Source organism: Thermobia domestica, chromosome 10 (assembly GCF_964235325.1).
Source record: "Thermobia domestica chromosome 10, izTheDome1.hap1.1, whole genome shotgun sequence".
NCBI classification, from domain to species: domain Eukaryota; kingdom Metazoa; phylum Arthropoda; class Insecta; order Zygentoma; family Lepismatidae; genus Thermobia; species Thermobia domestica.
Window position 1 is genome coordinate 83,911,974 of NC_137463.1, and position 14,793 is coordinate 83,926,766.

The 14,793-nt window shown below is 37.9% G+C and overlaps 3 protein-coding genes across 3 annotated transcripts; all 3 read right to left on the reverse strand.

The window, feature by feature from the left end:
- Nucleotides 1-6,914: 6,914 nt before the first annotated feature.
- LOC145661526 (uncharacterized) lies at nt 6,915-8,450 on the reverse strand. Its single transcript, XM_081726845.1, has one exon. The coding sequence runs from the start codon at nt 8,448-8,450 to the stop codon at nt 6,915-6,917; it is 1,536 nt and encodes a 511-aa protein (XP_081582971.1).
- Nucleotides 8,451-9,053: 603 nt separating this feature from the next.
- Nucleotides 9,054-10,136, reverse strand: LOC145661527 (uncharacterized). Its single transcript, XM_081726846.1, has one exon. It carries the CDS (start codon nt 10,134-10,136, stop codon nt 9,054-9,056), a length of 1,083 nt encoding a protein of 360 aa, XP_081582972.1.
- Nucleotides 10,137-10,898: 762 nt separating this feature from the next.
- Nucleotides 10,899-12,107, reverse strand: LOC145661528 (uncharacterized). Its single transcript, XM_081726847.1, has one exon. The coding sequence runs from the start codon at nt 12,105-12,107 to the stop codon at nt 10,899-10,901; it is 1,209 nt and encodes a 402-aa protein (XP_081582973.1).
- Nucleotides 12,108-14,793: the final 2,686 nt, after the last annotated feature.

The window sequence follows — 14,793 nt, forward strand, 5'->3', positions numbered from 1 at the left end:
AACTGAAAACACAAAATGAATTTGATAGCCAAATTCACATCTTGGTGCGTCATCATTTTTCTTTAAATATTTGTATTTAGTATTAGATTAGAGTTTAGTGTCCCTTTCAGCATCAAGGCTATATGAGACGTGAACTTACAAATTAACGTGGGTTCAGAACCACAGGAGTTTCCATCGGAAATCGAACCTAGGTCTCCCGCACCAAAGACGCGTACGCTAATCATATGGACAAGGGTGTTCGATATTTATTAATGTGTACATAAAGTTGTGAAATTGCGCTTGTATAATGGAATGCAATTCCTTCTACTGACATAAACCTTCACAATACTTAGCTGGACAAAGTATCTTTAAAAAGAAAATGTCACTCTTTATGTTTCAGTTCCTGGTTCGACTGAAGGATGGAACAAATTGTAATGAGCGTTTTTGGATCCTACTTTGTGTAGTTGATTCATCATAAACTTGGTATTTGATACGGATATGAACTATTACACTTATTTGGTGTTTATTTCTAAATAATAAGTCCTAATACAATTTTATAAAGTTGTAATTCTTCTTTAGTTTGTATCACTTTACACAATGACAAATCCAAAAGGTGTGTTGTATCGGTGCAGTACCAGTTTTTCACGTTTTTCAAAATGTTCCAAAACCCAAAGAATGATCTTTAATTTCTGATATTTTAGTCGTCACAAATTACAATTTTATAATGTAGTCAATGTTTATAATTACTGGGCAGTTGGGCGTTTAAACTAATGACATCATAATAAAGTCAAAAACCTAATTTTGAGTTGAATTGATTCTGATTTTAACGTCCCGTTCAGCAGCGAGGCTATATGAGACGTGGACCTACTGATTAACGTGGAATCCGAACCTCATGAACTCCCATCGGGAATCAAGCCCAGGTTTCCCACACCAAAGGCAAGTATGCTAACCGTTAGCCACGAAGGAGCTCCACCATAATTTTAGTGGGCGATAAGAAATATCTCGCCAGTGGTTTTACAATAAATAAAATTTTATAAGTACTAAAGAATAGTGGTAAGAGATTTTATAATAGCTCTTTTATTTATGAGATATGAGTATTTTGAAAAAAAAAAAAAACAACTAAAGAATAGGTCGGCGGAACCACAAAAGACTCGTAAAATAAACTTTCTTATAAATACATACGCACCTTACTCACCTTTTATAATTGCTATGCTTACGTTCTCCATAAAAACAGAAATTCTCTTTTAGTGATACTTTACACAAGATCATGAAGTGGGTTCAAATTTAATTAAAGGCAAAATACAATACAATAATCCACAAATATTGCCTCAAGTGAGTTTAAAGATTTCTAAACACTAGTGCGAAACCGGGCTCTGCCGTTGCGATCGATTTACAGGTCTTGAGACGAAACTAAGAAGGGTCTTACGCACACAGTAAGTAAAAACAATTAATATGCCGGTAACTTTCCCCCAAATGGGTGTATCTTAAAACTAATCTCACCATTATTTTTCTAATTAAATTCTAGCCGGAAATTATGTATCATATTACCCTATTCCCATTTTGAAAACTTGACCTTAATTCAAAATGGCGGATTTCAATATGGCTGCCATCAAAGTCATATCTACCATACGACTTCCCCCCAGGACTTATATGTATTCACATGTTTTTTCTTCACTTTTCTTCATTAACGCTCCGTTTACAAAGGGTAGTAAGGGACTTCTGTGGTAATCTCTAATAACCACATCACAACTCTTAAAAGTTATTAAAAAAAAATAGAAAACATGCACCATGGCAAAAATTTGTCATCACAAGTAATGATGCATACATGCCTTCTATCAGCAAAAAAAGTTTCATTGAAATTGGAACCGGACATTTGAATGATGTCCCTTGTGGTATGTGATGGAACGTGACGTCAGAACACATCGACCCCCTTCCCGGAATTTACGGGAATTAGGTGACTGAGTGAGCACATGTGGTGCCAGCTCTCTCCAGCGACCTATCAAGGATCATTGCGTGTATGCCAAGACGTGTCGCCGTTTTTATCCATGCCAAAAGTCGACATACTGACAATTAGGTAGGTAGTCATGATGGTCTGGCTGATGTGTGCGTATATTTTAACTCGTACATTTTGTCTCGACTCGAATTTCGAGACGTCTCGACTCGAATTCGAGTCGAGTCGAGACAGAGACTGTCGAGTCGAGACACGAGTCGAGACAGAAACATATTTTCGAGTCGAGATACGAGTCGAGACAACATTTTCTCAAGACGAGTCGAGACAGGCTTAAATCTCGACTCGACTCGACTCGAATGCATCCCTAACAGAGACAGGGGTTTAAGGCATACGGTAGTGACGCAAAATGGTGAGACTTCTCTGCGTTTTAAAGAGACCAAATTGTGAGAATACTGTTAACTGACATAAGTGTAATATGCCCAGAGTGTTACATATGTTGCGAGGAAGAGTACGGTTTACGTATCTTATTGCGAAACCACATCGGCGAAGTGTAATGGTGGACGGAAGAGCAGTCTTGGGAACTAGCGTAACGCAAGTAACGCATTACTTTTAAAGTAACGTTTCCTAGTAACGCGTTACATTTTTTCAAATGTAACTGTAACGGTAACGCGTTACAACTTTTTAAGTAACGTACCTAGTTTGCGTTACTTTTTTCGCGTTACATTTCGGATGAGTAACTACAATATATGTAAATTCTTTTTCGGAAACAAATGTTTCTTTCCTGTAAGTGCATTTCTCAGAATGGAGCAATGGAGCATCAACGATGTAGATGAACGACAGTCAGTCATCGACACACAAAGAAACAGATAAGATCATAGTGAAACTTGCTGTTTTTGGAAGATGAGGACAACCTCAGTCAGATCATGTGTTCTGATTGCAAGCGCTTGGAAGATTTTGTCATAGATTTTGACAGCTCCAAATCAATACATCCAGTGAGTGAATTACGAGTGCAATGGTACCGGTAGTCTATTTTATTTTGATTGGTGTTGTTTTTATGAAGATGGTGAATGAAACTATTTTATCGTTCGAACATTTGAAAGCATACTTTTTCTTAAAAGCTGAAGATGATGGTGGACAGGATTTAAAAGTAAAGTGGTGCCGCGGTGGGAAATATTTATCAACAACTAGGGTGTCATAATTAACGATGTACAGTAAGAGGTTAATACGAATAAACTGTGTTCTGATGAGCAGGCTACTTCATTACTAGAAAATACTTTGTTGATGATATGTAATATTAGAGTTCTTTCCAGGGGCGGATCGCACCCCCCAGAAGAGAAAACTTTCTTATTTTATATATAAATAAAACCCATACCAGAGTTTGGTGCTCTTAAAAGTAGCTCTAAGTAGCAGTATTAGAACCCACCGTCCCCCCAGAAGTCCGTCCTGGATCCGCCCCTGGTTCTTTCAGATCAGTTTGCGTATCTTAGAGTCCCGTTGTTTATAGAGGTTAGAACAACTAGCTTTAAAAGGCATGTATCGATTTCAGAGTTACTGCCAAGTTTTGATTCACCCCCAGTTCATGTGTTCTTATTTTATTAGTTGTAGTGTAATGTTTCTCTATATTCTGTATTTTTAATTTTATATAACAACATTGTTATTATTATATAATTAGTTTAGCAGAATAATAATAAACAACCATTTTTATAATGCATAGTTATGGGCACGAGTCAAGCTAAAACTCGACTCGAATTCAAGTCGAGTTTCGAGTCGAGTCAAAGGTAATATTCTCGAGTCGAGTTCCGAGCAGATTCACTGTTTTCGGCGTCGAGTTTCGAGTTGAGTCGAGTTTGATAAATAGCTCGCTCGTTTTAACTCGTTTTGAAATCATGGCCTGATTAAACTGGAAAGCGAAAGCCATGTAAGCTAAGCAGTAATATGGAATACTTTTAGTGTCACTCACGAGAGGGCACATTGGTCGCATCTCGTCTCGTCTCGTTAGTGAGATTCCAAGAGATTTTTATAACAAGTTCAGCTCGGCTCGAGCCGGCTCGCTCGGAGTGAACCATCGGCTCGAGCTGGCTTGGTTGAGATGAGCCATCTGCTGGGTTAGGCTCAACTGAGCCGAAGCTCCCGAAAAGTGAACTTTGTGGTGGACAAACACCGTGTGCGTGGGTTTTCTCAGGGTTCTCCCGTTTCCTCCCACTTTCTCAAGGACGTAAGACTCAAAGATCTCATTTCATTTTTCAACTGAGCCGAGGCCTCTAGCCGACTCAGTTGGGTGACCTGTTGGCTCCGTGGCTCGGCTCACTTCTCGGTTCGTGTCGATAGTGAATGAGCTGTGAGCTGAGCTGCTCAAGTCGTTGACAATTCTAAACTCGGGCTGAGCAGTTTTGAAGATATTTGGCCAGTGCCCTATAACTTTTAACGTTTGGCTCGACCCGAATACTCAACCTAGACCTTCAACCCAAATTCAGAAGAAGCTCGTGAACAATGTCCTTGATTCCTAGACTTCACGACTACCGAGGTTGGCAATCAACTACTTTTTTTTTTTTTTTTTTTAAGTATTTAAATACAAACCGCCTACCTTTCATGTTTATACACAGTGTTGTTATAATAATAATAATAATAATAATAATAATAATAATAATAATAATAATAATAATAATAATAATAATAATAAAAGTTGTAGTAGTAGTAGTATCAATGATAAATAATTATATTGCCTATGTAAAATACTTGAAGAGAGTACTGGAAACTACACACCGGATTTGGCTCGACTTGACTCGAAACTCGACCCGAATTTGAGTCGACTTGAAGGAAATGTTTCGAGCCGAGTTCTCGGGTGGAGGTCAAAGATGTCTGTTTCTAGTCGAATCGAGTTTCAAAGAAAACTCGCTCGAACTCACTTGTGCCCATCCCTACGAGTAATGGAGTATGGCGTTTTTGTCAATGTTACCGTACATTATATGAAAATGTTCATATAGCTGTCAAGTAAAAATTTGTCCTTGCATTTACACAAAGCGATTCAGAATGTGCAATAATAATAATAATAATAATAATAATAATAATAATAATAATAATAATAATAATAATAATAATAATAATAATAATATCGGTAGTAATAGTAGTACGGAAAATTGAAGTAATAAGATTTTTTTGACATATTCAAAGTTTCGGACCTAAAAGTAACGCGTTACTTTCGAAGTAAAGTAACAGTTACTTTTTTGGGGCAAGTAACGCGTTAGGAACGCGTTACATTTTAAGAGAAAGTAAAGTAATTTGTAACGCGTTACATTTTTACAAGTAACTTACCCAACATTGCGGAAGAGACGCCTCATTGACAGGGATCGATGAGGATTGAAGAGCATTGCCACCAAGAACTGTAGGATAAAGCGAATACAGCAAAAATGAGTTTACTCGATCAGTACCCAGAACAGTGTTTTGCGATAATCACACTTCGGTGCAACTTGCTTAATTTCAACATCTGCTGTCGAATTGTGAATTCCAAACTCCTGATCGCCACCAACAACTTTAGCGTGAAGAAAAAGTTCACCTCCTATGATTAAAAACGCTTAATGGGTATAATAAGATATCTTTATATTTATTTCTAACAATAGGCTGGTTTATTTGAGGCGATCGCCGAAAGAATGTTATTCTCCGAACTATATTTCCTTACCCTGAAACATGGTGTTTGCTTTGTAACACTGTGGAATACTATTTTTTTTAGTATTCTTTAGTACTATGATTACTCTCGTAGGACGCATAACCGGCAAGGATGCAGTATGCAGATTTAAGGAGATTTTAGGTAACTCTGTTCCAAATATTCCTTTCAGCCAATAACATAATTTCTCGAGACTATAATGCGCCAATTCACAGAGCTGGAGTTGTTATTGCATGATCTCATGAACAGTTTTCACTGCTTCATAGAGTTTACCATAATTGCAGTTAACGTAAATGATGGGATAGTATTTAAAAAAAATCAAGATCTTTCCGACTTCCTGACAAAATTTCTTTCCATCCCGGTTGCTGTTTCCTATATACAATGACTTCACAGCTGAGCTATATATGATAAGCACAAATCATTGGTCGATTTTGTAATTAAATATCAATTAACACTGACCTCATCCGTGGCTAAGCGGTTAGCGTACTCGCCTTTAGCGCGGGAGACCCGGGTTCGATTCCCGGCGGGAGCTCATGTGGTTCGGATTCCACGTTAATCAGTAGGTGCACGTCTCATATAACCTCGCTACTGAACGGGACGTTAAACTCAAAATCAACTCAACTCAATTTATACTGAAAAGAGAAGAGTAAAATGTATACCATAGTTTATACTTGTGAACTTTTTAATGAATTCAAAGACATTTATTTTGCGCCCCAAGTGTACCTTACAGATGTTCAAACGGTAATCCCAGTTTCGTCAAACTATGTACAGCATGCGTTGAGTAAAGAAATAGTTGGCGATTTTGATCTTCCTTCCTGATCCTAACAGTGTCTGTGTCAGTGAAGGAACATAAATATTTCCCTTCACGTACTATCAGGATACAAGAGAAAGAATCATAGCGAATGATCCATTCCGAACTAACAAACCTTTCTCTTCTTCAGACTTAATTGAAAGTTATTATACAGGTGTTTCAAAAAAACACCGACAACGTTTGGGAGGCGGTTTCTGACACCAAGATAAGACGAAAAGTGTTACAATAAAACGTTAATATTATATTATAGAAGGCAAAAAGTACTATTTTTATTCTAACATTAGCACTTGCACTACAGCTGATAGAAAACGAGGGAAGGAACAAAAGAAAAACAAAAGAAGAACGAAACTCGGTACAAATGTTGCCATAACAAATCCAACATCCTCCCACCTTGAGTTACGTTGAGGGGACTAGTAACTCAACCACAACAAACATTATTTATTTTTAAGTATATACAAAAGATCTAATCTGGTAGGAGGTTTCACTTTTCTACCAGTTCGAGTTGTAACAGTTTAAAGTTTTGTTTCACACTCAGTCTCTTTGTTTTTATCACTCACTCCGTCCATTTGTTCATCACTAGGATGCACTGCTGGTTCTTTCATCACCTGTGGTATCTCATTTGAATGAACTTCCAGGGGAAAAGCGCGTTGCACTGGTCTCATCATCAATCCGGTACGTGTCTTCAACCTCACAAGTCGTACTTCACCGTCACGTCCAGGTAATATTTCAACAACTCTTGCTAAAGGCCATTCTAAACGTTTCAAGTTCTCGTTTTCTACAAGTACAACATCCCCTATTTTTATTTCACTATGGTCTCTTCTAGATTTCCAATGCTGCACCAACTGTCCCAAATATTCACTGCGAAATCTACTGCGTAACTGTTCCCTGAGTTTATGACAATATCTCAACCGTTTTTGTAAGTTAACGGATTCCAAGTTGTCGAGATCCGGTACTCCTACTTCTCTAACTTGCTGCAGAAACATAGCTGGAGTTAAAGCTAATAAATCCGAACTATCATCAGAAACATAAGTTAACGGTCGACTATTCATGACAGCTTCACAGTCACACAACACTGTAATGAATTCTTCATAATTTAGCGAAGCCTTTCCAAGTATTCTCCTTAACAATCCTTTCATTAATCGAATTAAACTGTCCCACCATCCACCCCACCAAGCAGCACTGGGTGGATTGAATTTCCACTTGATGCGTTTCACAGTTGCAAAAGACGTTATACATTTCCAATCCAGTCTGCTCAATAAATTTTCTGTGCCAACAAAATTCGTGCCATTGTCACTGTAAATGACCGAAGGACGGCCTCGACGCGCTATAAATCTTCTAAGGGCTAGAAGAAAGTCACTAGTTGATAATCCGGAAACAAGCTCCAAATGCACTGCTCTATATACTGCACAGGTAAATATACAAATCCAAGCTTTTCCTCCATCTCGTAGTCTAACTGGTCCGGTAAAGTCCACTCCCGTTACTTCAAACACTGCTGCATCTCTGATTCTATCTTCGGGTAGGGCTACAGGGATTGGTTCCAACTTCTTGGCAGTATATCGTTTACATATGACACATTGCTTTATTATAGATCGAATTGTTTTTCTTCCTTTGAGTATCCAAAACTGTTCCCTAAGAAGACTCAACAAACCTTGAACACCAACATGACAAGCTTCCACATGTTTATCGTAAACTAAAATTTTTACTACTGGATGTGTGCTTGGCAACACAACTGGATAACGGAAGGTTTCAACATCTGAAAGTTCTGTAATTTTGGTTTTTATTCTGATGAGTTTGTCATTGTCTTCGAACGGACACAAAGATTTCAAATTCTTGTCGCAAACACCCTCAAAGGGATCTGTTTGGACAAGTCTAATAACAGTCTTCTCTGCTGATATCAATTCTTCAACAGACAATTCGTTGCTTCTTCTTTGCTTAGAACGACAATTATGAATAAATCTTTTCATCCAACCTATTATGCGAACTAATTTTTCGTACTTCGAAGGATACCGATAATACCAGTCACTGTCCTCCTTTCCAACATTAAGCATAGCTGATGAGACTGTCTTTTTCTTTTCCTGTGTAATAATTTCTTCTTTGTACTCATACTTCTGTTCTGGCTATTCCTCCTTGGGTCGTCGCAGCCACGAAGGACCTTCCCACCATTTTGACTCAAGCAGTTGTTCTGAAGTACATCCTCTCGATGGTAAATCCGCCGGATTCATGGTTCCTGGTACGTAATGCCAAGTTTCTTTTTCACTTAATTTTCGGATTTCTTGCACTCGATTCCAAACAAAAGTATTCCATTGCTCATCTCGTTTAATCCATGCAAGAACTGTTGTAGAATCTGTCCAATAATAAATCTGTATATCTTCAAGTTTCAAGGCCTCAATCACAGAAGTAGCTAGTCTCCCACCAATAGTAGCTGCCAATAATTCTAATCTTGCTATGGTTTATTTCTTCATAGGAGCAACTCTTGTCTTGGCTTGTACTAACTGCACATTAATGTTTTCTCTGGTAACAGTTCTAAGAAAAACTGCCGTAGCATAGTCTCTTTCACTTGCATCACAGAACACATGTAGGCTACAATTTTCTGAATTTCCTTGTATGTATCTAGGAAATGAAAGTTCTTTCAACAAAGGCAATTCACCTACTCACTGTAAAAATTTCTTCCTTACTGCCCCTGGTACTTCTTCGTCCCAACTTAATTCCAATCGCCAAATTTCTTGCAAAAGGATCTTGGGATACAACGTCACTGGAGAAGTAATCCCAATGGGGTCAAATATCCGGTTTGCAAACGACAAAATAACCCTCTTAGTAAGAACTTCTGGTGTCAACCCGTCGCAGCATTCTGGTCTTATTGCCAAAGTGTCAGATTTCGTTTCCCACTGTAGACCTAAGACTGGTACTCCGTTGTCTTGCTCCATCTCGCCAAAAGAAGTGTGCTCCCACCCTCTCAGCTCAAATCCAGCTTTCGCCATTACTTGGGTACTTTCATTAATGAAGTGGTGAAGCTCCTCTTCATTCCTTACGCTGGTAACGCAATTGTCCACATAAAAGCACTTCGAAAGCTGAGCGATGACTTCTCTGGAATATTGGCTTTTTCCTTCTTTTTGTTTTTCCATTTCTAACTTAAGATGATGATCTATCACTGCACAAAGCAAAAATGGACTACAGTTCACACCAAAAACTACACGCTTGTGACGAAATATCTTTTCATTTCCCTCCTGGTCAACCCACAAAAATCTCAAAAAGTCACGGTCTCTTTTACAAACACTAATTTGTAAAAATGCTCTCTTGATATCGGAAACAACCCCGATTCTATTTAACCTAAACTTTATCAAAATTGAGGGTATCATTTCGATCAAATTAATGCCCTTCTCTAAACACCGATTCAATGAAGGATAATTTTTCTTCCTGGCTGAAGCGTCGAAGACGGGATGTATTTTCGTCGTACTGCTTTCCTTGACTACATGGCGACGAGGTAAATAATGTCCTTCTCTATCCTTTTCTTCTGGTGGAACTTCTTCTATTACCCCATCATATATCCATTCATTCAACACTTGTTGATAGTCTTCGTAACGGTTTTCCTTCTTCAACTTAGCAATGAGTGTATTCAATCTTCTTTTGCACATTTCAATATTACTAGGAAGTGTAGGATGTCCTTCTATCCAAGGTAACATTACTTCGTATCTCTTCTCTTCATTAATAGCTACGGTCTTATTAAAGTAATCCATTACTGCTTGCTGAGCTTCCAATTTTGTCTTCTTTTACGCAGGATCTGTAATACCAAGAACATCTAACCGCCATAAATCCGCTATAGATGCTTCTTTACAAAACATGGACATCGTTGCCATAGACGAGAATTTAACATCACCACGTACTTTAACTTTGCCCATTAAAACCCAACCAAGCAATGTTTCCATAGCTACCAATCCGGACTTCAACACAATTCTTTTCCCAGTAAAAAGTTTTCCTGCAATGTCAGAACCAATTAAAATTTCTACCGCGCCAGGGTTCCTGTCGTAAATTTCTACACCAAAATTTTCTAACTCTTGTATCCAAGGACCTTCAACTACTGACGTCACATTGCTACATATTGTATCTTGGTTAAGTGCTTCAAAATTGCATGCATAATCTCCCTTTAGACTATACAACCTAACTTGATAACAACTATGTTCATAAGGTGCAGAACAAATACCTCCGAAGAGTGCATGCGTAACACTTTTTTTTTTTTTAACAATTTCGTATCCCATTTCCAATGCGGTAGCTGTTCGAATGTACGATCGTTGGGAACCGGTATCGATAATTGCTCTTACCTCCCTTTCTGTCTCTTGACCCCTTACTTTTACAACTAATGTTTGCAAAAATGTTTCGGCATATACGTTATTAGTTAATGTATTTTCAATAACCGGTTTCGTTACACTTTGTTTCACTGTACCGTCATTTTCCTTGTTACCTTTTTGTCCCTTGCACATAATGTATGAATGTTGTCCCTTTCACTTGGCGCATTTTAATTTTACTCTACATCTACTGCTAACGTGCCCCGGTTTTAGACATTTGAAACAGCAACCCTTGGCTTTTAACGCCTTTGTTTTTTCCTCAAAAGACCAGTTACGTGCCTTCGAACACTCTTCAGTAACATGAAAATCACTACAAAAAATACATTTCTCTGGGTCACCTTTACAATTAACTAACTCTGCCGCTGTTGGAACAGTTTCTGTGGGACTACTTCGATCCTTCCTTTTCTTTATCGCACTGGAAGTATCTTTCAAATCAAAGCCCGCAACTGCAAGTGCTATCCGCTCTTCACTTTCAACTTCTTTTCTCACAAACAACATTAAATTTTCCAGTCTATTTTCCACTGTAGATTCTCCATAGTTCGTAGTTCCCCTTTGCCATGCTCGCAAAAGTTCCTCAGGTAAACACGATTCCACTAGTGGGTACAGTATTGCTGCGCATTTGTCTGTCGTTACTCCTAATGTACTTAATGCTCGTAATTGTGACTCAATTTTGTCGTACAAGACACTGAGTTCTAATTGCTTATTACTGTTCAAATTGCTTAACACCAGTTTTAAAAGTTCCCTCACATACACTTCTACCAATGTATCTTCACGACCGAAACGTGACTTCAAACCTTCAATCACTTTCGGATAGTTTTCTTCACATAACGGGAAACTTTCAACAAATTGGCGTGCTCTCGAACCGGGTAGAGTGGCCTGAACTAAATACTGAAATTTGTCACTGTTTGCGATATTCGTGTCCGCATCGATTCGATTGAACTGACTCCAAAACGGTAACCAATTCTTCAAGTCACCATCAAACTTCTTCAATTCAATTACCGGTAACTTAATACCCCGTTTCTTACCTTCTGTCGAAACACTGTCTGTATCACGAGTTGAATTTGATGCATGCTTATCGATCAACTCTTGAACTTTCGTACGAAGACTATAAAATGTCAGAACATACTTATCTTGTGCTTCTGTTTCCTGAACCAAATCATCTTCTTGGAATTCTTCTTTTAATAACAGTTCAATGTATTCATTGTGTGCTTCATCAACCGCCCTGTATTTATCCTCCAATAATTCAAAGTTCACTTCAATTTCGTCAATGTTCACATTCGCGGCATTACAAAACTGTTCCACATTTTTTGCGATTTTTGTAATTACAGCTCTCGCCACTGTTCTAACTCTTTTTGCCGTCTCCATTATTTAAGTTGTCTCTCAGTCGTGTCACGATCGCCAGATGTTACAATAAAACGTTAATATTATATTATAGAAGGCAAAAAAGTACTATTTTTATTCTAACATTAGCACTTGCACTACAGCTGATAGAAAACGAGGGAAGGAACAAAAGAAAAACAAAAGAAGAACAAAACTCGGTACAAATGTTGCCATAACAAATCCAACAAAAGTATAGACCAACCTGGGTGCACAAATGCTTCCTTTCGCAGCTATAGGCTGCCGAAAACATGAAAAAAATGTACTTTAAAGGTCCATAGCTCCAAAACTGAGGGACCTAGCTTAGTCGAGTCAAGACTTCACTTAGGAACTAAAGCCTGTAACAAATATCTTGGCATTTCAGCTAAACGGATAAAACGTAAGCTCTGGCGCGACGTTGCTAAGTGGTAAAGGGGCGTGGCTATGGCTAAGCAGACAAACTAGTGCGCTATCAGGTGACAGGGAATAGACGTGAATGTGTGCAAAATAAACGTGGCAATACCGCTGGCCTCTCATTTTCTAGCAGCATTTAAAAGGAACTTGGAGCGCCGCCTTCAAATGCCAAGATGTTTGTCACGCCGTTTAATATGTGCGCTATCCAAAAATACATGTTTCAGAATCCTAAGGTACTCACGCAAGAATTTTTATAGAGAGAGTTTGGCTACAGGTATATATACTGAACATACCAGAGGCCTCAGTAAGGAAGAGTTCAATTATACTCGTGTAAAATAAAATGGGATCTGGGTACAATTTAGACAACAGAAAGGAAGGATCAGTCTTACCTCATAAGAAGTTCAATTTTATATACCGGTAATGTTTGCAAAATAATTATATGAACTCTTTTTTTTCAATTATAAAGACATTGTTTTGCCAATCATCCCTCATTAATAGAGTCGCAAAATAATCCGAAACTGAAGTTTAAAACTGTTTCAAATGGTATGCCAACATAATTTCAATACGTAGTTTTTACTAAATACTGATTACTTTTATCTAATCACGTGAAGAGCAACTATCTTCTATAAAAATTTATATTAAACAATAACAGCGAAGGCTACTTGAATTTATTTTACTGTTTGTGAATGATAACATCGTATTTGTTTATCCGTCTACAGTACATGACCATGAAAAATTCGCTACATAAACATTGAACCTGAAGAAATTAATTAAAATTAAGCGTTTAGTATTGGTTTAAAACAGTTTCAACCGAATACTTTTAAAAAGAATGCAGATTATTGATGTATTCTATCCGTCACTCAAGACATCGATTGGATCAAATCCTGATTTCTTTTTACATGGTTGCAGTCTGTATGTTTGTTTTCGTGTGTTGGTAACTCAACCGAAACTGCGTTTATATTATTATGGATACGTGGTAGAGCACTTACCTTCAGGGGCGGATCCAGGGGGCGACCGAGGCGATCGGCCCCCTCTAGAAAACAATGAAATGAAATCTTTGAGTTTTACGTCCCACGTTTATGCCGGTTAGGCAAAAGGAGATGGTAATGATGAGTAATGAATGAAATGGTGGAATGAAGAAACTGGGAGGAAACGGGAGAACCCCGAGAAAACCCACGCACACGGTGTTTGTCCACCACAAAGTTCACTTGGCGAGGGCTGGGATCGAACCCAGGACCCCAAGCACCAGAGGTGAACGCTCTATCACTTTTTTTTTTTAAATTTATGTATTTATTTAACTAACACAAATACAGTGTACAGGTAACAGGAAATTAGACATTTCAAAAGAGGTCTCATGGAATAAGATTGAAAAAACTATGGACCAGTACATCATGGTGTTAATTGTTCATTTAAAACAACCAGAAAATTGCCAAGGGTTTTTTGCCTTACACTGGGAGAAAATTTCCATTTTTCTTTGAAAACATGATATTTGTAACTGTCCACTGTATATTCCTGATTTGTCAAAAGATATTGTATCGTAATTCCACAAAGCCAAATCACTGCATTGTGTTTTTGTGATGGAAAGTATTTAAAATCTGGAAATAACATAAAGTCTGGCGAAAACATATCAATACTGCAACGACATATAATGCGTAAAATAGTTCCGAGAAGGAGCCAGATGGGGCTAACTAGACTGCAGGTTCTTAGTCTATGTTGAAGGTTATCAAGTTCAGAGGAAGACACACAATTTGGGGATTGACTGAGATGAATCTTGTGTAGTCTGCATTTTGTTGGTACCAAATCATGCACTACTGTATACCAAAGAGATCGTTGTTTGGCGTTAAGAATTGTATTATTTACATTTTCCCAAATATGATTCCAATTGTGATTTGGATGAAACTTGAGACTTCTGTACATCACTGTCTGTGTGAGTTGTAAGGACTGATACATATTTTTGACACTAACTCTTACTGGTACACTTGGATCGAGAACATTATAACCACTTTCAAAAATATTGTCCTGAATGTATCTGACACAGGAGGGAATCACTGTGAGGTTAAGAGGTGCTACAGTCCCTGTTTTCTCTATCCAGTATAAGCTCCACACTTTCACAAATAACGATTTTTCTGAATGAAGAATGTAGAACCATTTAAGGAAATACAAAACTTTACACTTAATGTGAACATCAACTAAATTCAATCCTCCATTAGATTTGGGTTGTGTTATTACATACATAGGAGTTTTAAAGATGGACCCTTTCCACACAAACCAATAGAGTGCA

Bases quoted from the DNA above. Each gene is read 5' to 3' on its own strand.
- LOC145661526 (XM_081726845.1), bottom strand. From the start codon at position 8,450: ATGCTTAATGTTGGAAAGGAGGACAGTGACTGGTATTATCGGTATCCT.
- LOC145661527 (XM_081726846.1), bottom strand. From the start codon at position 10,136: ATGGATTACTTTAATAAGACCGTAGCTATTAATGAAGAGAAGAGATAC.
- LOC145661528 (XM_081726847.1), bottom strand. From the start codon at position 12,107: ATGGAGACGGCAAAAAGAGTTAGAACAGTGGCGAGAGCTGTAATTACA.